General features: G+C 37.9%; 1 protein-coding gene across 1 annotated transcript in view; it reads left to right on the plus strand.

Annotated features, from left to right (window-relative positions):
* Window positions 1-22,661, plus strand: part of REV3L (REV3 like, DNA directed polymerase zeta catalytic subunit) — a 79,086-nt gene that overhangs the window by 31,249 nt on the left and 25,176 nt on the right. The window contains exons 13-19 of the mRNA XM_018077767.2: window positions 419-4,619; window positions 4,984-5,960; window positions 6,555-6,637; window positions 7,711-7,836; window positions 9,404-9,596; window positions 11,970-12,081; window positions 22,232-22,347. Of these exons, the coding sequence (XP_017933256.2) occupies window positions 419-4,619; window positions 4,984-5,960; window positions 6,555-6,637; window positions 7,711-7,836; window positions 9,404-9,596; window positions 11,970-12,081; window positions 22,232-22,347 (5,808 nt within the window). The remainder of the gene's footprint in view (window positions 1-418; window positions 4,620-4,983; window positions 5,961-6,554; window positions 6,638-7,710; window positions 7,837-9,403; window positions 9,597-11,969; window positions 12,082-22,231; window positions 22,348-22,661) is intronic.

Genomic DNA, 22,661 nt, shown 5'->3' on the forward strand with positions numbered 1-22,661 from the left:
ATGGGGAAAGTCATCTAAATAAATTCTTTGTTTTCAGAGCCAATGAGTATACATACTTCTCAGGGACAAAGCAGGGTAAAACCTTTTCTGGAAATCAGCCTGTTTGTACTTAGTTATCTGAAAGTGATTTTAAAAGCCTTCTCTCGGAAAGTCAACATGAAATCTTTGACAATTGTATGCATGTCTACGACTTAGGGTTAACTGACAAAATGGTTGTGACACAAATGTACAGATGATAGGATTTTGATAAAGGAATTCATACTCAGGGTTTATAGCTGCTGTGATTGTAAATGTAATGTGATTTGCAAGAGTTTTGTTTATTGTTTAGATGGGAGGGCTTTCAGGAAAATATTAGTAGAATGGTTAATGCCTTTTTTTACAGATTACCTAGAATAAAATTGCTTATCTTCCATTTCAGACAATCCTTTGAATAATGAAAGTTCTCGAACTCACTCCTCTGTTATTGCAACAAGCAAAATGTCTGTAAAGACCTCAATCTTTCACAAAGATGCTGCTACGCTAGAACCCCCATCTTCTGCTAAGATTACTTTTCAGTGTAAACACACAAGTGCCCTTTCTAACCATGTTTTGAATAATGAAGATTTCGTAGAAGACCTCACAAAGCCAAACACAGAAACAAGACCTGAACTTTCGGTCCATTCTCTTACAAAAGAAAGCGCTTACTCAGCAAAGTACCCAACTCCATTCAGCAATAGTACCCATGCAGAAAACTCTCACAAAGAGAGTAACAAGAAAGATACTCTCCCAGTTCCTTCGTGTGGAAATAATATTTTTGACTATGAAGATGATATTTCATCAGTGAACAGACCAATACCTAGTAGGAAGTACATTAGCATCAGAAAGGCTGAAAAGGATGTGTCTTTTATGCATGTGGGCCGCCACATTGGTGACAGCATGTTGAATAAAAACTTATATAACTTTTCTGATTTGAGCCACTCCAAAGGTAAAAAGTCTTCTGAAGTAAATGAAAAATCCAACAGTGCAAGTATAAATAATTTTTTTCCAGCAACAGTTACAGAAAATTGTGAATTGGTGTCTTGTTCAGGAGGCAGTCGAACTGTGGTACATTCACTTGAAAATAACACTGATGAAGGTGGCCTTAATAAGCTTAAAATTAGGTATGAAGAATTTCAGGAGCACAAGGCAGAAAAGCCAAGCCTCAGTCAACAAGCAGCACATTATATGTTCTTTCCTAGTGTTGTTCTTTCTAATTGTCTCAGTCGACCACAGAAGTTAGCTCCCGTGACATATAAATTACAGCAAGGCAACAAACAGTCCAGGTTGAAACTGAATAAGAAGAAGCATAGTTTTATAAGTCATCAGGAACCTGCAAGTATAAATGATGTTGCATCAGTGAAGGAAAGTTGCTATACACAAGGTAATGCTTGTAGTAACATTCCTGATAAGGACAGTGCTTTACCAAGTGACTTAGTTCAAGTTCCTCTTGAGGCTTTTGAAAACAAAATGCCTACGAGTACTGCTAATTATACTGACTGTCAGTTTGCAGATGGATCTCTTGAAACTGAGCAGTCATTTGGACTATGTGGGAATAAATACACACTCCGAACGAAACGGAAGGTAAACTATGAGACTGAAGACAGTGAATTGAGCTTTGTCGCACACAACGCAAAAATCAATCTACCTCAACCGATAGAAAGTGTTGAAAGTTCAGATGGGTCTCAGAAGTCTCGAAAGCGTAGAAAACTTTCTAAAAAATTGCCACCTGTTATTATTAAGTATATTATCATCAATAGATTTAGAGGGAGAAAAAATATGCTTGTTAAACTGGGGAAAGTAGATTCTAGTGAGGAAAGAGTAGTACTCACAGAGGAAAAGATGAACTTATATAAAAAGCTTGCACCTTTAAAGGACTTTTGGCCAAAAGTTCCTGACTCTCCTGCAACCAAATATCCTATTTATCCACTAACACCAAAGAAAAGTCACAAAAGGAAAGCAAAACATAAGTCAACCAAGAAAAAAGCTGGAAAACCACAAAAAACAGGTAGTACAAACATTAAAAGAACTTTAGCTTTCAGAAAAAGGACTCACACAGTTCTTTCTCCTCCTTCGCCCTCCTACAGTGCTGAAGCTGAAGACTGTGACTATAACTATAGTGATGTTATGTCTAAGTTAGGTTTTCTTTCTGAGAGAAGCACAAGCCCAGTAAACACATCTCCACCTCGCTGCTGGTCTCCCACTGATCCAAAAGCAGAAGAAATTTTGACCAACCTGGACAGAGAAGCTTTATTTAGTAGGGGGCCCAATATATACAACAGTAAGGCTGTTAATACTAGTGTAGGAAAAAATACTCGAGCGAAAACTCAGGTTAAGAAATGTAAAAAGAAATTTGCTAGCACCACTGTATCTACAAAGAAAAAGAAAAAGATTAATCAGGCCGATAAGACACCAGATGATGGAAAGAAGAAACCTAGAACAAAACAAAGGCAAAAAACGGCTGAAAAAGTGTCCTCAAGAAAGCGTGTTGTATTTAAAGATGAAAAAGGAAATAGTCGCTCTACTGCAGAAGTAAAATTTGTGCTGAAACATCAAGATCTGCCTGAGATTTCGTACAACTCTGTCAGCTCTCAGCCGCTTCAGAACCGGAAAGACACTCCTCTTTCTGGCTATTCAGTGGGGTATCTACCGTCTGCACAGTTCGCTTCAGCAACTGATGCACAAGGTAATTCTTCAGGCTGTTTTCATTCACTGATGGAAATCGATAAGCCTGTAGATGCACAGTGTTTGCCTGCTCCACGGGAAGACCCTCATTTATCTTTTGCATCTATTCCTGTGGCATCTGGAAGGGAAGTACCACAGATGAACTCTCAAAGGCCCAGGACACAGAGTGCTATATTTAGAATGAAGGATTCTGCTCTCATTCAAAACATATTTGATCCATCTAATCACTCAACTCACATAATCCAGAATGCACACATCTCTAAAGAGAATACTTCTGCAAAAGCAGAAGAGATAAAAAATTTGCAAATCAGATATTTACCACCAGCTGGGAAATTAAATGAAACTCGTGACTCTTTGGACACAGCAAAGATGGATCAGTTACATGCCTCTAACTATTTACATTGTAAAGAGAATAATCAACAGCAGATTTTTTGTTTACCAGAGGCATCTAAGCACTCTGATCCATGTCCTTCTATTCTTAAGCCATCTGAGGAAAACCCAGGACCACTTCAGTTGCCTAAGAACTGTTTTGTAACATCTTTGAAGAGTCCAGTGAAACAGTTAAATTGCGATCAAAGCCAGAGAGGATTTATTTTGGACATGGCACATTTTAAACCTGAAACAGTAAAACAGAGATCTCTGTCAGAAACAACCATACAGCCAAAACCCATCTCCCAGTATAAAAACAGGAATATAGTGGCCCCATCAGCATTTGGTGAAGGACAGTCAGGCCTAGCTGTTTTGAAAGAGTTGCTCCAAAAGAGACAGCAGAAGGCTCAGAATGCAAGTGTTACACAGGAGCCATTGCCAGATAAACCACAACTGAGCAGGGGTGTACCCTGCCCTCTTGAACAGAATAAAGCCATCAAAAGGTCACGGTCAGTAGCATCATCAAGAAAATCTCGTGCTCCCAGGAGTACAAAACCTAAAGAAAAAACAGCAAAACTTTCAAAAATGGAGTCTTTAAGCCAGCAGATCACTAGTGGCGTTGATCACTCTATATCTGATGACAGCCCCATTTTTTTTTCAGACCCTGGTTTTGAAAGCTGCTACTCACTTGAAGACAGCTTATCTCCAGACCACAATTACAACTTTGATATTAATACTATAGGGCAAAGTGGATTTTGCAGTTTTTATTCTGCAAGCCAGTTTGTCCCAGCAGATCAAAATTTGCCCCAGAAATTCTTGAGTGATGCAGTTCAAGATCTTGGTTCTGGGCAAACAGCAGAAAATGACTTTCTGTGTCATAATGACCAAAAATCTGAGGAAGAGAAGCAACATTCTTCAAGCACAAGTAAATGGATACGGTCTGGTTCCCTGAGCCCTGAGCTTTTTGAGAAAACCTCACTAGATAATAATGAGAACCACTGCCATAGTCAATGGAGGAAAAACATTCATTCTTCAACTTCTAGATCTAGTTTTATTGATACCTCTTGTACGCCAGAGACTGAGGTCTGTTTAAATGAAAAATTCAAATTGAATAGAAATACAGTAAGTAAAGAGAGATTTCTTAATCTTTCTCAGCCAACCAGCTCAGACTGGATTCCAAACCACATTAGAAAAGAAACCACTTTTGAGCCCTGTCAACCACTTGATTCAGTTAGTACCTCATTTACATCCATATTGTCTTCTCCTGATTGTGAACTTATAGATGCAGCTTCTGAGGATTTAGAATTACATGTTTCAAGAAACAGTGAGACATTAACTCCAACTCCAGATAGTTCACCAAGATCAACCAGTTCTCCCTCACAATCAAAGAATGGAAGTTTTACACCTCGTACTGCTCACATTCTTAAGCCTCTCATGTCCCCACCCAGTCGTGAAGAAATTATGGCCACTTTGCTGGATCATGATCTCGCAGAAACAGTTTATCAGGAACCATTTTGCAGCAATCCTTCAGATGCTCCAGAAAAGCCGAGGTACTGTGTTAAATGCATTTCTGTCTACATGTGGTTGTGATTATAAAAAATTTAATTTATTCCTGTAAGCAGTTCTATGCTGTTATGTGACACAGATGCATGAAAGATCTCATCTGATATGCATACATTTGAAGTTGAAAATTACTGTACTTCCAGTCCAAATACTCATTTTCATTCACGATATGTTGGGGTTTTTTATTGCGTGATATTGTTATAGTAAGTGGGAATGTGCCTTCTTGGTTTGTAAAATAAAGATACTGCTCACAGGAATTGCATAGTGAAAAAACTGCTTTTCTCTCATCTTGAGGACTGCCTGCAGTGCAGTTCAGAGCAAAACGGTAATTCAAACTAGTTTTCTTCACAGGGAGATTGGAGGGCGGCTTCTCACAGTGGAAACTAGACTTCCAAATGACCTCCTTGAGTTTGAGGGGGACTTCTCATTAGAAGGTCTACGACTCTGGAAGACTGCATTTTCAGCAATGACAGAAAGTACTAGACCAGGATCTCCTCCTCATTATGGTCAGTCTACTGTTAATAAAAGAGAAAATAATAGCCATAACACTAGTGAAGACAAAAAAATAGTCATAATGCCATGCAAGTGTGCTCCAAGCCAACAGCAAGTTCAGATATGGCTTCATGCCAAAGAAGAATATGAACATTTCAAGAAATTGCCTAAGAATCATCCTGCTGAGCTGGCAAAGGCAGCTGAGAATTTCAGCTCTGCAGTATTGTCTGCAGAGAAATCTGTAGAAGTAATAAAAGTAGCTAAAGATTTAAATTTATCTAGCCCAGAAGATGAGAGACCTATTGTGCCTACAAAGAATTCTCCTGCCTCTGTGGCAGAAAATACAAAAACACAAACCAAGGAAACCTGTGATAAGTCTATAAGCACTATAGGAACTTCTGTAAATACTGAAAATGACATAGACTCTAATAAAACTTCATGTGAAAGCAAGACACTTACTACTTCAGCACTAGAACACGATAAGGAAGAGGAGGAGGAAGATTATTACGTCAATTACAGTTCACCAGATTCTCCAGTGCTTCCTCCTTGGCAGCAGGTAGCGTCTCCAGATCCCAAGCAGTCCAATTTAGAAGACACAGAGTGGAAAAATCAGGATATTATTTTGTCTTCTATGGAAGGAAGTGGTGCAGTACCTGTTGGAAGTGCACAAAACTCTCCATCCACCCAAGAGGACATTAGGACATCCTTTGACACATCCCCTTTTCCAGTTAATGAAGATCCTGGAAATTCCATTTGCTTACATAGTACACCCATTGTGCAGAGAAAAAACCAAGATGGAATACCTGAAGTTCTTGGTTTTACTCCTTTATCTGCAGGTAAATCCCTTAAGTGATTGTAATGATACACTCAAAAAAAATCTGTATCTATTTCTTTTAACATACTGAGAAAGTACTTATATCTCCTCAAAATATATATTTAAAACTAGTTTTGGAAAGGAAAAGGCCTGTGCAGTATTGTTAAAGTAACTACTGAATTATTTTAAAAGTCTGGAAGTAGAACACTCATTTGCTTCCTAATAGTCTCTAGCATCTGAACTCTGACATGATGATTAAAAGCTTAATTTAAAATATTGCTTATTCGGGGGATTTTGTAATATTATTGACTGTATTGCTTGTATTTTTTGAAACATCATCTCAGTGTAGAGTGTGAATAATATTGCAGTTTTCAAGGTGGTAAACATGTGAGGCTTTGTAACTTACTGGCCTTGTACTTTTTGTCCCTAAATATTCATAAATACCAAATAGTAATAGTTGTGCTTTAAATTTGACAAAGGATAAAGTTGTATTTGCTTATAAATATAATATTTGTCTATAATGTTAACCAAATGCCTCTGGATGTTTCTACCGTGTTGTTCAATGCCTAGATAAAAAAACTATTGAGGCTAAGTAGTGTTGCACTCATGTTTACAGAACCAAAAGCTCAGAAACTGAGCCACAAGAGGGGAAATAATACTGATGGTCTTCGAAGAGTACTTCTAACCACACAAATGAAGGTAAATTAAGATTTTAAGTACAGATGTATTTTTATTATGCTGCACATACACATTTCCATTCTTTTTTCTGTGTTGTTTTTGTCTTCTTCTGTTAAGATCTTGAAAATACATTTAAAATGGTTGGGTACAGTTGTAGAATCAGAGCACACACAAAGTTAGGAAGAAATCATGAGTTTAATTTGGGTGGAGCAGGTGTAAATTGGAGATTAAGAGTTTTATATTTTAGGGTAGTGAGAGACTAATGAAACACTAGAGACACCATGTAAGGATGTTGTTTTGCTCTTTGATTTATAACATCCTTTTAAAGTTCTGTAGTGATTTCCATTTTTGTATGTATACACACACAGACCAGCATACATTTACGTGTCTGTATGTATATTAGTTTTCAGACAATGTTCTAAACATTTTCTGGAAACAACGAGGGCAGTTATAATGTTATCCTGACAGTAGAAAGGGATTGGATTGCATAAAATGATCACTCACAAGTTTTTCCTAAACAGTTTTTCTGCTCCCCATGTAAGAAACAGAACAGTGGGCTAGGTGTACTACTGGAGTGATCCAGTAGTTTTTCATCCCTGTATGCTGGTCTTCACCCATATCAAGTGCGTACTTAATGTACCCTTAATTCAGTGCCTTAAAAAGTGATGACTAAAACAGAAGTTTCTGACAAATTGTTGCTCAAGAGAGAAGACAGAATTTCTGGATTCCATGTCCTCAGACTTCCAAGAAAGCTAGTGTGGGATTGAGTTGCGGGGGGGGGTTGTAGAGTTTCAGGGGTTTTTGGTTGTTTAGGGGTTTTTCTAAGTATTTCAAACTGCCTCTTGCTTTACTGTGAGGTTTCACTAAAATTATTGCTAAAAGGCAGAAAGATACAACTCCTGTTTCCATGTTGGAAAATTACATGAGGAGATAGTAAAAGATTTTCTCTTTTTAGTAATTTATGGTGTAGCATTTGCATTTGCATTGATAAATATATATTTTAATATTGCATATTATTTAATATTGCATATGAATTTAGCAACCTGTGATTTTTCAAAATTATCCTGTGCTTTTTTCTTCTCCTGCCCAATAAGAATCAATTTGCTGCCCTTGGCGTTCCAAAGAAAGAGACTTCCCAGATTGAAGGACCATCTTTAAATAACACTTATGGTTTTAAAGTCAGTGTGGAAAACCTGCAGGAAGCAAAATCTTTACATGAGGTAATTTACTGTTACATGTCATTATAAAAAATTGTCATTTATCGGGCCATTTTTATAATGGCAAAAATTAAAAATCTTTTCCTCCTTGGTCCCTTCCTGACTTAACATTTATTAGTGTGTGATGTCTGCAGCTTTTAAATAGTTGATCTACTAGTTTCAACTTGATCTCCAAGTGCCTTTAATAGTATTGAACTAAATTTCACAGCATTCCGGTTGATATGATGGTAAATCTTCCTTTAAAAATAAAAACAAAGGAAAGATCAGAAGGAAGAAATAAAAAGTTTTGTATAAAACATTACTTGAAAAAATAATTGACTGTAATTTTCATGGATTGTTTCCTTAAGAAGTGATGCACCTGACATCATTCAGTCAGACCCTCCTGGTATCTCTACTTGTTACCTTCTGAACTTGTTGACCAGTTTCTACTACATTTAATGAAATGGTGCCTGTCTCAAAGAAGGTCTCTATATATTTAATGCAGATGACTGTTCGGTCTGGGAAGAGGAATCAAAATTGGTACTGGAGAAAGGGAAGCAATGTAAATACAGTACCACTGTGTTTGGCTGATAACTGGCCAACCAGTATCTATATACGTGCTCCTAGACAGTCACCACATCCATGACTTGGAATTAGCTGTTGACCAATTTGCAGATGAGATGGGGAAATAGCAGTTTTATGTGCTGAGTAGATAACACAGGGGAAGCCACAAGAAACCGATAATCTCGCAGGAAGTGGAGACAGGGTTTGGATAGTAAAATTTCACTTCAGCGATGGCTGTAGTGATTTAGGATGCAAATCTAGAGGAAATCAGACTGCCTCCAGGGCAGGTTACATGCACAGAAGTATTTGTAACTCTTCCCTCCTAATCCCTCCAACCTGTCCATTAATCCACATTATCAACTATATTATGCAAGACAACAGAGCAGTGATATAGAGTTGAAACGATATTAAACATTTATTGTTGAGTCAAAACATTTATTGTTGAGACAGTATATAGGGATTAACATTTTCTTAATGTAAACCATTCTGCAAAAAGCTAATGCAAGTGAAGAGGAAGGTATTCTTCATGCCTTCCTGTAAATGACTTGGTCTTCATGCTTGCTTGCACGTCTTGGGTGAGGGAGGGAAAGGAAAACAAGACCAAGAGTGATTCCTTGTTCTTGATCAGTTCAGAAATGTAATTCAACTCGATATACAAAGCTGTTTGAAAACTCTACAGGAATTTACAGTTGTTGACGGTGAACATGATCTGGTTTTTTTCCTATTTTCTGCTTTTGGTAGAAGAGTACAGTACTCAGAAACACATACTGAATTTTCATAACTGAGTATAAAAATGTATTAAGTGATTAATCTTTTTTTTTCTAAGATGGTGCTTTTTGCAAAAAGTGAGATCCAGAGATGCATGTTTAATCACTTCTGTTAATTTTCAGGTGTGACCTCTTAGTTACAATATAATATGACCATATAAATGCCTGCACTGTCTTAATTTGCACTAATAATCTCCTCTTAATTTTTTTTTAAAGAAACCTCCAAAACAAACTAACTTACTGTGTTTATTTGTTGGTAGGTCCAACACCTTACCCTCATCAGTATGGAGTTACATGCTCGAACGAGACGAGATTTGGAACCAGACCCAGAGTTTGATCCGATCTGTGCTTTATTCTATTGCATTTCATCAGACACAGCACTGCCAAATACTGATAAAAAAGAAATCACTGGTGCTATAGTGATCGATAGAGACAGGACTCTCTCAAGCCAAGGTTCTTATTTCTTTTTTTCTTACTGTATTTTACAAAAATGCTATTTCATACTAATCAAACAGTAGCAAGCAAAATGTAATTGAGTACCTATATTACTGTGTATCTCATTTAATTTTGTCTTGTTGAATGGCCATATTAAATATAGAGTTTTCCTGCTTATATCTTCAAAAGAACTATTGCATGAGCTGTAAACCACAAATAACATACACGTGTGCAAAATACCGATGTTTGCGTACTTGTGGACAAGCTCCTGCAGTGTTCTGAAAGTGTAAAGAGGAAAACCTGCCTTTACTTTCCTACTCAAGTTGCTGGAAGCTACAAGTAGAAAATGTTAAAAGCAAGACAGTATGTTTTATATTTTACTTAAGGGTTATTTTTGTGGTTTTATCTGATCCTTTTAGGATCTAAACAGGGGCCCTTATTCTATTGTACCTTTTTGGCTTTGTTTAGACCAGTGATACTCAACCTGTGGCTCTAGAGCCGGATGTGGCTCTTCATGGCCCTACAGGCGGCTCTCGCAATGTAGGCATCTGATCGGCGCTCCACTCTATCAGGCAGCGCGGGGAGCACTGAGCAAATGGACCAGCAGTGTGGGAGTCGCTGAAGTTCCCCCTCCCATAGGGGGAAAGAAAAGGAGCTGCTGGGATCCCCCCACAGGTAAGAGTAGAGATCACCTCCCACCCAGCAGCTGTGGGGCAAAATGGGGAAAAACTTGCCCTTTTGCCCCTTCCACCCCTCCACCCCACTCCTTCCTAAGCAGCCAGAAGGGATTGAAGACAGAATGCTGCTAGGAGAGAGGATGCTGATGTGTCATATCGTGATGTATCAATGTGTGGTGATGTTAAGGCAGCATCATCACACATTGAAGTGTCATGATGGAAAAAAAAATCACACTATTGATACTTGATTTATATGGTGCTCTGCAATTCCATTTTATACAGAAGTGGCTCTCCAGCTGTTAAAGGTTGAGTACCACTGGTTTAGGCTAGTAAAAAAACCAACCAACCAAACAAAAAAACCAAACAAAAACCATCCCCAGAGTAGTCCTCTTTCTTTCAGAGTTTCTTTGGCATTGTGATGTGTATTAAACCACAAAATACTGTCTAAAATTTTAAGCATGGACAAAAACCTAGCAAAAATAAATTTAGCATTAAGGCAACAGCTTCTTCTTTTACCAGTTTATTTTTCAAAGTATTGTAGATATTATATCATGTTAAGTTCTTATTATTCTCAATGAATTTTATTCTGGTATTATATGCTTGTTACTATCTTTAAAAAATTTATCTCCATTACCTTACTAAGTGAGATTTTTCCACAGTATAGCCACTATGGCTCACTAGGTGTGTGCCACTGATAATTTATGAAGAAAAAACTCTCTGTAAAGAGGTCCAGTGATATTTTGAAAAAACAAAGGTTCTGATCTGGTTTTTTTAGCAAAATAAAATGATGTGTTTAAATGTTATTGTGACATTCGTTGTTTTAGTGGATATGTACTGTCAATACTTTCTTGGTTAGAACTTTTTGAGATATCTGTGGAGTGATTGACATTGAAATACACCTTTTTTTTTCCCCTTTCTGTGTTACAGTACTCATTTTAACATTTATTTCTGAAAGCACTTTTTTTAAATTCTCAATCCTCAGAATGTGTCAAAGTAGAATACCTTGTAAAAACTCCAGTTTTTAAAATCCACAACATTGCCTTAATAGAGATCTTACTATCTGTCGTATAGAGAAACTGAAAACACAGAGTATGCGCTGCATATTATTCATTTATAGAGGGGTTTTTTTAATATGGAAGGCAAATGACGAGTTCCTGTATGCATACAAATTTAGATATTATTCAGACATTATCAGTGTAGACACTCCTAATGTCACTAAGTGAGCAATTGCTCATGTTTTTCCATTTCTATTAGTAAATCAGCAATGTGCTGAAAAAAAATACTAAGTTATTTAACATTTTCATTCTGTAAGGCTTTTTGCAAAACACTGCTCTAAGCTAGCAATTAAAATATATATTTTTCATGAAAACACTATGTAAGCTGTTCATATAGTCCTTCAATATTTCTTATTAAAAATAATTTTCTAGTAGGTGGACTCTTGTACATGTAAAATGGTGAAATTTCTCTTGAATCATATTTATATATATCTGAGAATTTGTGCAGGATTACCACTAAAATTTACAAAGTGAAAAGAATAATTTTTTCCACTCAAGAGGAACAAAATTAATTGTGTTAATTATTAGTGTTAAGGATAAAAATAAGTTATGTTCCATATTTCTTTTTAGTTGTATGTTTTATTCTAAAGCAATATTGTTGACTGAAGTAATGGAGTTCCTTCTAAATTGTAATGGGTTTTTTTACTTTTATTTTCTAGGGAGCAGAGACCAAGCCCCCTTGCTCACAAGATCTGGAGTTACAGGACTAGAAGTCAGTTACGCTACTGATGAAAGAACTCTTTTCCAGGAAGTAGTGAATATTGTAAAAAGGTAGCATATCTGTACGTTCTGCTTTTATTTTTCAGGCTTGGAACAGCAGATTTAGTTCCTTCAACCCTTGCCAGTCTTTCAAATACTGATTTTTTTGTTGTTGTTTCCCTCAAAGGCTTATTTCTAGAGTGGACAAGCGTGGTGGTCTTTCAAATAAAAACACTTTTTGCTTTTCTTTTTCTCTGACAGCAAGAACATTGAGATCCTCTTAAGCAGCTGAGTTACAGTCTTGAAACTAATCAGCCATATAAGTAATCTTCTTTAACATATAACTTTTCCTGTTAACCCCAGAATTCATTACACATCTCTCTCTGAAACTCTTAGAATAGTAGTTATTGACAGTGCTGAGAGCTATAGAAAATCCCTCAGACAAGAAGAGTTTTCTAGAAACTCTGAGGCAAGACAGAAAGAACCCTACATGGTACTGAAACTGCTGTGGACAGTTTAAAATAACGGTTAGCTGAAAAACCAGTTTCCTTCATTAGCTTTGTCTTCTCTGAATGGAAATCCCCTGCTCCATCAGACTTGGAAAACTGCTGGTTTTCACCATCTCCACCAAGGCTGGGAAGCCTCTTTGGAAACCCTCTTGGGTGGTGAATAGGTGGAAACACAGACGTCTCTCCAGACCCTACTGACAGAGGTGCAAACCTGTAAAATTGCCAAGAAAAATAAACAGATTTAAACTATGAGTCACCCTGCTGGAATAGAGACACAAGAAAAAAAAACTAGGCAGAGTACATTTGCAATTCTTTCTCTCTCCAACCAGAAAACCTCTGATGAGAAAGACTTTGACCAACCTCATGAAGCCAGAATACAAAAAGAGTTGCTGAATGCAACCAACACAGGGTGGGTCCTGACAGAGCAGCAGATCCCTGTTCAGAGAAGACAAAATTCAGGTAAGGAACATAATTTTATTTTTCTCTTTCTGGGAAATCTAGTGCTCCATCAAACTTAGGAAAATTACTGAGAATGAGAAACTATCAATAAATTAAGAATTCTCCACCAATTGTATGGAATTTGGGAGAACTCAGCAGTTAAAATACATATTTATCACTGAAGAACAGAAGTCATCTATATCTGTACATGTTGAAGGCACTACAGAATGAAAAAAAGCATGCAGTTTTGGTGTACTTCAAGATGGAATGTAGCAATCAACAGGTTGCTGACTGAGAAATCTCCACTTGAGAGATCTTCTCTAGCATGTGCTAGCATGCCTTTTTGCGGCCACAACTTTATCATCAAAGATTGAGTTAGTTAACTTGTATTCCTGGAAGATGAAGGGTTTGATCTATTTATGGAGAGGCAGCCTGCTGTCATCATCTTAGTCTACTATCCTCCCTCCTCTATAAAATAACACCTCAGGTATCAGACTTCTGATGAACTCTCAACAAAGATGATTTTGAAACTTCTACTGCATCTATAGTTTGCTGCTCTTTTCCATCCCTTTATTTTCTGTAACCTGGGCAAAAAAGAATAAGAAATTTTGTTGGAGTATATGTTTTGTATTTCTTAAGCACAAAATGAGTGTCTAGGCCCAGAATAACTGAAGGTAAAAGTATGATAAAACTACATGATTAAAAAGTAGTGGACTGTAAAAGTCTTCCTCAATGAGAAATGAACAAGGAAACAGCTTTAATGAAAATCAGTAATTATTTTATAAAAAAATCTTCTGTTGCTCTTCTTAGTGTTGTTTTTTCCACCACAAGCTAGGTACTTTGATTGTTCTGATAGTGCACTTAATAGTAGGTCTGATAGGTTAGAAGAAAAAAACTATCGGGCCATGTTTAAGAAACATTACCACTTCAACTTCATAGAGTAAAACTCAAAATCACCTCAATTTTTCAGCTGAGGATCGTATCAGTATCTTATATGCTGATACATGCTTTAGGCTAGATAATAATAATTTCTTGTGACCAAATAGCATGTCCAGCATGACTGCAGCTTGCTTTTGGTTCATGTTCTTGGTGTCTTTGGCTGTTGGAGGGAAGGATGGAAGATTGAAATTCCAGGTTCCTGTTATAATGAATGACAGAATATCTATTCAATCTTGATTGTCAATATCATGAACAGACTTAATCAACTTTTTGGAGCACTGAACAGAGAGTAGGAAGGAAGGAAGAGTTGTCTTATGCAGTCCAGTTTAAGAATTCTTGTTCCCATTTCTAGTCATTCTCTTAGTAGTTGGCCTAATTCTTTCTCTTATTTCATATATGTGAAGTTGTGGAACATGCTCATTTGTTTCAAGTTCCAGCCTTCTACTCCTCTACATAGGCCTTTTGGGTTTTTTCTGTCCTGGTTATTGAAAATAAAAGAAGGTTGATTCTGTCACTTCTTGTCAATAGATGTAAACTCTGGAAGAGCACAACAGAGAATTCTTGACCACTATTTCCAGCACACAGATGAGGGCAAAGTGATTCCTGGACAATTTGTAACTTCCTGCAACACTCTTAGCTCATCGATCTCTTGTTTTGACTAGGCCTCTGTCACTGAAGAGTGTTTCCCAAATCTAATTTTTTTGTAGCAGAGCTAAAGTCAACTCTCTGTCAACTGACATTGAGTATTGCTCCTGAAAGTTCACTGGAATTGATGAGCTGAAGTTGGATTCAGTTAACACCTTCACTGTGAAGTTGTTCAGCATGTGCTAGCTCTGAATGACCACAGTAAGATTAATGTGTTTCTACCTAGACATCCATAAAGTAAATACCAGGGTAAATATTCTTCTGTGGAATTAGTAGATGTTGTCTCTGATTAACTCAGAGCTGTTGGCAAACAGAATTATCATCTTGAGCATAGATGTAGACCGGAAGAAGACCTGGTTGTTTCTGTTGAATTGTGATCTGTGATTTCATCTATACTGAAAACTAGATTTGTCCAAATACTGAGGGAAATAAGGACCTTTATTTCTAGGAGATTATTACTGAGAGTGATTCATCTGTGAAATGGGAGTACTTACAAGTGTGAGTACCAAAGTCTATGTAGAGACAACTTTAATTCTAAAAGGTAGTGAAACACTGAGGTTGAGGATGGAGAGACAGGGAACAGACAGGAAGAGCCATGGAGGTGAGTTTGGAGGAAGCAGGGAAGAATAAACAGCATGGATTTGCAACAAAGAAAACCATCGATAAATTGGTCCTTGGTACCCTGACAACCATCTTAGAACTTGAGAGGAAGCTACACCTACTAGGGGTCCAAATTTCCCTTCTTTGGTAAGCTATCCTCTAGCTGTAAACAATTTAAAAAAAAAAAAAAAAGGGATTTCAACTCAAAACTGGCAAAAAGCAGCTGAGAAACAACCTCCTTCCCATCCTGTGCAGCCACTGGGGATGATCTGCAACCACAGAGATCCAAGTTGTACATTTTTTTTCTTGAAATGGAGCCTGTATCTGTATTGCTGTCCTGAAGAATTCTGTCATGCTGCCTGAACAGCTTCCTTGAATAAACCCTCTCTTTATCTTACGGTGTAAGCTGCACTGAATTGTGAGAAAAATTGGAAGAATCTGTCTGCTTGAGAAAGTAAGAGAACCATCTCTCTGAGCCTGAAGGCAGGAAAAGGAGTACATAACTCCATAAACTAGCCAGTACAAAACACAGGAAAGCTGACTGAAGAGGAGGAGGTGGAAGGGAATGCTACAAGAATGTTTGTCTTGGAGATGTAAAACGTGGGAAAATTAGAGATGTCCAAGCCTGATGGAGCAGTGGATTCCCATGAAAGAGAAATTAAATGTCTGGGCCTCTCCTACACTTTTAAGGCATACTGTACTTTTCTTCTATAAGTGCAGATACTACTAGATAGTACAAAAGGGCTACTCCTACAGGCATGAGAGGAGCAAAATTTTGGGGAATTCATGTAGGAATGCACAGTCCCTGTCTCTGTGACACACAGAGAATGTGGAAACAGGATGGGCTTGAAAAAAAGAGCAGTAGATTCACTGCTGCGTGAGACTTACCAGACACCCACAGCTCTTTGTCTCCATGGAAGTAGTTAAGTAGTTTTTGATAAAATTACAAAATGAGAGTATAATATGAGACTTTACTTAAAAGGTTTTGGGGATAACATTTGCATAATAATTAACTGTTAATGTTTAACACTTAAATATTTTGTATAATGTTTTTCTTGTAAGGTATAATGCTAATGAATTTCTTGTTTGAATACAGTGCATTATATTTCTTCTTCTATAAATGCTCTAGCAACATTTTCTTTTTAAAATAGGGATGTGTTAAACTAACCTTCTTTTTCCAGGCCAGTATCATCTTCTGTGGCATTTTCCTGTAGAAATCTTTAATGTCCTGTATCAACTTTGCGGATTTTTATTGTCTAAGGCAAATGGAAAAATGTTTCAGATATTTCAGTTATGTATTTGAGTCACCAAGTATTCTGTTGCTGTACACAGTTACTGCTTTTGTCTGTATCCTAGGTGTGACCTAATTTTTTCCCCCCCTTTTTCCCTTAATCTTAGCTGGAAGAAAAATAGCAGTGAGGAAAACCAGATACATAATAGAAGGGAAGGTATAACTGGGAGCTTTAGTATTCATTCATGAAATTGTCAAATGAGAAAGAGATGTCATAACAGCATATACTACTTAGCTGGAAAGGAAAATAATCGCATTTCTTCTCTCTGCAGCATGTATGGGTTGAATGTTAATGCTGTTGTGTTTAAATCCTACCGGCATAAATGCTGCTTTTCATCTTTGCACAGAGACTGGCAACAGCATGCAAAGCAGTATCAGTGCCCATCCTTTTAACAAAAGAGCACTATGTTGGCAGACACACCTCTTATTCTTGTTGTGTTAGTCCTAGCCAGTAGCTTTCAAATATCAGTATTACAATTTACTAGTTTCTTGCATTTGTAACAGCTGGTCTCATTACAATTTCTTTTAATAAAACAGCTTACACTGATGATGAAGACCAACTGCATAGTATACTGTAAAAATTGTGAGAAGGCAGAATGAAACATACAAAACTTGTCCTCTTAGCTCACAACCTGTCGTCTTTGTGGCACCACATGAAAAGGGTTGAGAGACAGAGAGACTTCAGCTTAGCTCACATCAGCTAAACTTGGGTTTACCTGTTCATTTTCCCATTTGGAATAATGTCATCTTTTAGCTCCAGATGTTTCTTCTGTAATAGGAAAAAGAATACCACAGGAGGTCTTGACAGATAACACACTGGTTCATTGGTACAGCTGCTACATGAGACTGGGCTACAGGAGAGGGCATTTCTGCAGCATAAGTTGAGGCAGAATTGATCAACAAGGAAATTAGAAGCGAGAAACAACAGTGTCTCTTGTTAGGTGCAAGAAATCTGATAGGTCTGTTAAACCTGTTGCGTAAGGTAGATCTTACACATGCTGTCATGCAAGAGTTTGGTGTTCCAAGTATTGTTCAGCAGAAAGGAGCTCTTCAATTTAATCTATCTTCGTTTTTTCCTTTGGAGATAATTCAGCAATACACTTGTGAATGCATACAGATACACATAAAATACATGTATGTGTGACTTACTGCAGTATTTGAGCAACTCAGTTGCTGGTAGTATATTTATTTTTTTTTTATGATTTTAGAAGGATACCATTTGGATCCAAGTTTTATATATGGGCAAACTGACATTAAGGGACTGTGTTTACAGGGAATTTACATTAAGGTTTGATTTCACCATTTACTGGCTATTCAACCTTGATTTTCCATGTAGATAGCTTTGTATGACTTTTCATCTAACTGAAACTTAGACATCTGTACTTCATTGTTGGTGTCTTAACTAGCTACCCTCATCACCATGGAAGTTGAATGGAAAGAGCAGGATCTCATTCTACAAGAGGTGGCTAAAATATAAAAAACAGATTACCCAAAGAAGCCTTTTTTGTTCAATGACAATAAAGAAACCATCTTAGAAAACTTGAGGTGACAAAATTAATTGAAATGAGACCCTTCCCTGAATGAATACATGTGCAATGTATGTCTGGTTGGGATGGAAAAGCAGAGTAAGTCATGTGCTGTAAAGTGATAGCCTAATGGCCTGTACAAGCAAGACTGAGTCCAAAACTAGCACATTGGTTTTTTTAAAAATCGTTTGAGTGATAAGCTTTCCAATTTACATGTGAATTTCCGCAAAATTGTGCTAAAATATGTGATATTTAAGTTAGATACAATTTATTTATGTGAGAAAATGCATGTATCTGAAATATGTGATATTTAAGTTAGATACAATTTATTTATGTGAGAAAATGCATGTATCTGAAAACAGCATAAACTAAAGTGCTTTTATGTCTTGTCTTATAAAACATCTTCCCATTTGAAGGATACTAGAGAAACCGTTCTTGAGATTATATGCAGATGGATTACAGAGATCATTTTGTTCATTAGGTTAAAAGAGAATAGGAAGATTAGGTCCAGAATTGATGGAATGTATTCAGTTTTAATACAGGGGTATTTACAGTAGTAATATAATAGCCCACTAAAATTTTGTTAAGTAGGAAGTGAGAAAGGTAATGCAGTGCTTGGGCAAGTTAAAACTCAAAGTAACTGTTCTTCATCACAGGTGGTAGGTGCTAATACAGTTATGGCAACTTGCTGCTTCCAAACTGAATGCTTCTATCAGTTCAGAACAGACTTAAAAGAGCAAGCAAATCTCTGGCATAATGAATACTGTTTTATGTACCACACAAGCAGTTCTTCACGAGTTTCTCATTCACGTTTGCATCTGTCATGGAACCTATCTGCATAATGCTTTGCACTGTGTAAATCTGCAAGTGTTTTCCTTTTAGAATTTAGAAACCAGTTTTCAAATATGAATATAAATGAGTACCTCCCTGATTTTAAATAATCAGTAGTGTTTTTCAATATGCTAGGACCAGGATAGTTTAATTATCAGAATTAATTTGAAAATATGTTGATTTTTGTAACTTTTCTTTTATGCCTGTATAAACCATCACATAATTTCTTTTTATTTCAAACTTAGATGGAGCTATTCATAATTTTGGAATGTCATTTGGCAATCATTGTATGTTGTGCAGAGCAGCAAGTGGTCATAACTCTTTTTGATGCTGATTTTGCTGCTGGAATGAACTGCAGGCTAGCTTCAGTCATTTGTCCATAAATTGTTCCAAGTAGCTTTGGGTTTGTACCATTGGTAGAGTAAGCTTCCAAAATGACTAAATTTACTGCATCCAATACTGACGATAATTTCCTCTCTCCAAAACCAAAGAATCCTTCTTTTGACATGAACAGCAGATAGCGCAATATCATAGAATCAACTGGATTGGAAAAAACCTCCAAGATCATCAAGTCCAACCCTTAATCGAACACTGCCATGGTTCCTACATTCCAATGTCTTATTACTCTCTCTGTAAAAATTTCTTCCTCATATCCAACCTAAACCTCCCCTGGCAGAGCTTAAGACCGTGCCCTCTTGTCTTACTGTGGGTTGCCTGGGAGAAGAGACCAACCTCCACCTGGCTATAACCTCCTTTCAGGCAGTTGTAGAGAGTGATGAGGTCTGTCCTGAGCCTCCTCTTCCCCAGGCTAAACAACCCCAGCTCCCTCAGCCTCTCCTCATAGGACTTGTGCTCGAGTCCCTTCCTCAGCCTCACTGCTCTTCTCTGGACCTGCTCCAGCACCTCAATATCCTTCCTGAACTGAGGGGCCCAGAACTGGACACAGTACTCCAGGTGTGGCCTCACCAGCGCTGAATACAGGGGAAGAATCACTTCCCTGGACCTGTTGGCCACACTGTTCCTGATCCAACCTAGGATGCCATTAGCCCTCTTGGCCACCTGGGCACACTGCTGGCTCATGTTCAGCTTCCTGTCAAATCAAACTCCAGGTCCCTTTCTGCCTGGCTGCTCTCTCAGCCACTCTGTCCCAGCCTGTAACGCTGCATGGGGTTGTTGTGGCCAAAGTGCAGGACCCGGCACTTGGCCTTGTTGAACCTCATCCCGTTGGAATCAGACCATCTCTCCAGCTTGTCCGGCTCCCTCTGCAGAGCCCTCCTGCCTTCCAGCAGATCAACACTCCCCCCCAACTTGGTGTCATCTGCAGATTTGCTAATGGTACACTCGATCCCCTCATCCAAATCATCAGTAAAGATATTAAACAGAACTGGGCCCAACACTGATCACACTACGAGTGACCGGCCGCCAACTGGACGCAGCACTGTTCACCACCACTCTCTGGGCCCGGCCCTCCAGCCAGTTCTTAACCCAGCACAGAGTGCCCCTGTCCAAGCCGTGGGCTGCCAGCTTTTTCAGGAGAATGCTATGGGAGATGGTGTCAAAGGCTTTGCTTGAAGTCCAGATAGACCACATCCACACCACATCCACAGCCTTCCCCTCATCCACCAGGCGGGTCACCTGATTATAAAGGGAGATCAGGTTGGTCAGACAGGACCTGCCCTTCCTAACCCATGTTGGCTGGGTCTGATCCCTTGTCCGTCCTGTAGGTGTGGTGTGATTGCAGCAAATGCAAAGTGCTAGTTCTTTTACTTTCTCTATAATGCTAGAAATCAAAAACTTACTTTAGAATCCTCTGCTTTATGCAAAAATTGTATCAAAAAAATGATTCCCTCACAAGTAGAAGCAGGTGATAAAGGGAATTTTTGCTAAAGCCCAAATTGTAATAGTCATGCTGAGTAAGAAGCTTGAAATATATTTTACTGGAAGTTATTGTCTATGGCAGAAGTGTGGAGAAACTCTTTTCTGGAGCTATTCTCAAAATAATTAGTAACTTCAAAGTGAGTAGTCATCTGCCTTTGGCTGGGACTCACAAGCGAGGAAGACACTTCCTGATGAATTCTGAAGCTTCATTTGTAATGGCTGTGATACAGCTAACTCAGTATTTGGGGAAAGGGTGTTCTCTTATATTCAACAGTCAGGAAATGTCAGCATGTTTTAATGTGCTAAGGATGCAAAAAGTACAGAGATCCTGTTAAACCAAGGCCCCTGTCTACTTCTCCCATAAACTAAGGTCTACAAGCCTGCATTCTGTTGTGGGGTGGGCATAGACTGTGCTCAGCCTATTGTCCAGTCCTCCACCCCTTGACCGTTGCCCTTTTGTCATTCATTTGTATTAAATGCTGCCTGCTGGAACTCAAAACCCCTCGACTGAGCTGCATTGAAAGAATCATAGAATCATCAAGGTTGGAAAATACCCTAAAGATCTAGTCCAACCAAGAAGCTTCCCACTGAAGCTTCTTTTCCTTTTTTTTGCTATAAGAATGACAGATGTTACTTTGGCCAGTCTCTCTCTGCCCAGTCCAAGAAAATCATTCTTAGTCTCTTTGGCAAGTAACCAGATCTCAACTTCTGATTTTAATAGTACCTACTCAAAAGGTAGGTGATATTGGCTCTGAGCTAATTCCTACCTGTGCTTTGTCTTTGAAGGCATGTTGTTTGTCCTTCTGTCTGGTCAGCTCTTCTCTGAGCCTTATTGGAAGGCAGGCAATTACTGTTTCAGGAGACAATTCTGACTTTATTGTACTTAAGCCAGCCAGCTAGAATGAGATACAGCATAAAATGAGTTTTTTCTACATATCTTCTAGAAAGAGGGTTTCGTAAAGGAAGAGATATTTAAAGAGAACTGGTAGATATGGTTGCTTTGCTTTGTGTTTCATTTTAGACAGCTCTCACTCAACTGCAAATTGTAACTCCTAATAAAGGGTTATCATTTAGGACCAGAAGTGCCCCATGATTACTATAAACTACACTGCAGCATGCATGACACATTGTTATTTGCAAAACATTCAAGTTAACCTAGTGGCAAACTCTGTTCCATAGACATGACTGTTTCATTGCACATCTGTCTTGTGCCAGTAGCTAGGTTTCAGTTTATGCTCGATACATCCTGATTCCATCAATAAAACCTAACAAGACCTCAATTTTGTTCTTTATTTGTAAAGACTGAAATAATAGAAATATGCTAAAAAAATTCCAGTGAAAATATTCCTTCTAAATATCTTTGCAGTTGAATGTTATTGAAAATCCTAAAAGGTTGTGTTTTAAATAGTCTCCTAGTCCAGATGCTGCTGTTATAGAAACCCATTGTGACTGAATCTTTTTTAAACTCAACACGATTTGAATGAAATCCTGTTTATACTCTGTTCATGGAAAATACTTTCTTAAATAATATGAGGCTCATTTTTCTTTTCCCCCCACCTCTCTAGATATGACCCAGACATTTTGTTAGGCTATGAAGTCCAGATGCATTCCTGGGGTTATCTCTTACAGAGGGCTGCTGCACTAAATGTTGATTTATGCCAGATGATTTCTCGTGTGCCAGGTAAGTTATTGTAGAGGGTTTCAGTTCAGTTCCAATAGAAGCAAGTTGAAATCTATGAAATTAAAAAAAATAAATGTAGAGTGTTTCTTCAGATGGACCTCTTTTTTGTTCTTGCTTATGTGTTATTATAGTATAATCACACACACCAAAAATTGAAATACCAGTGAGATTCTGGTGTTTTCTGAATTGTCAAATTCCTTGTGTATTCCACTTCTGGGTGTGTCCTCTATTCGTAAACCTGGACTCATTTTCTATAATTGTGTGTTAACTTTTCAATTCTTGGAGGTGCTTCTGCACCAGACCTTCCCTTGCTT

This window comes from Manacus vitellinus, unplaced genomic scaffold (genome assembly GCF_001715985.3).
Source record: "Manacus vitellinus isolate BGI_N305 unplaced genomic scaffold, ASM171598v3 scaffold_4_pilon, whole genome shotgun sequence".
Classification (NCBI taxonomy): domain Eukaryota; kingdom Metazoa; phylum Chordata; class Aves; order Passeriformes; family Pipridae; genus Manacus; species Manacus vitellinus.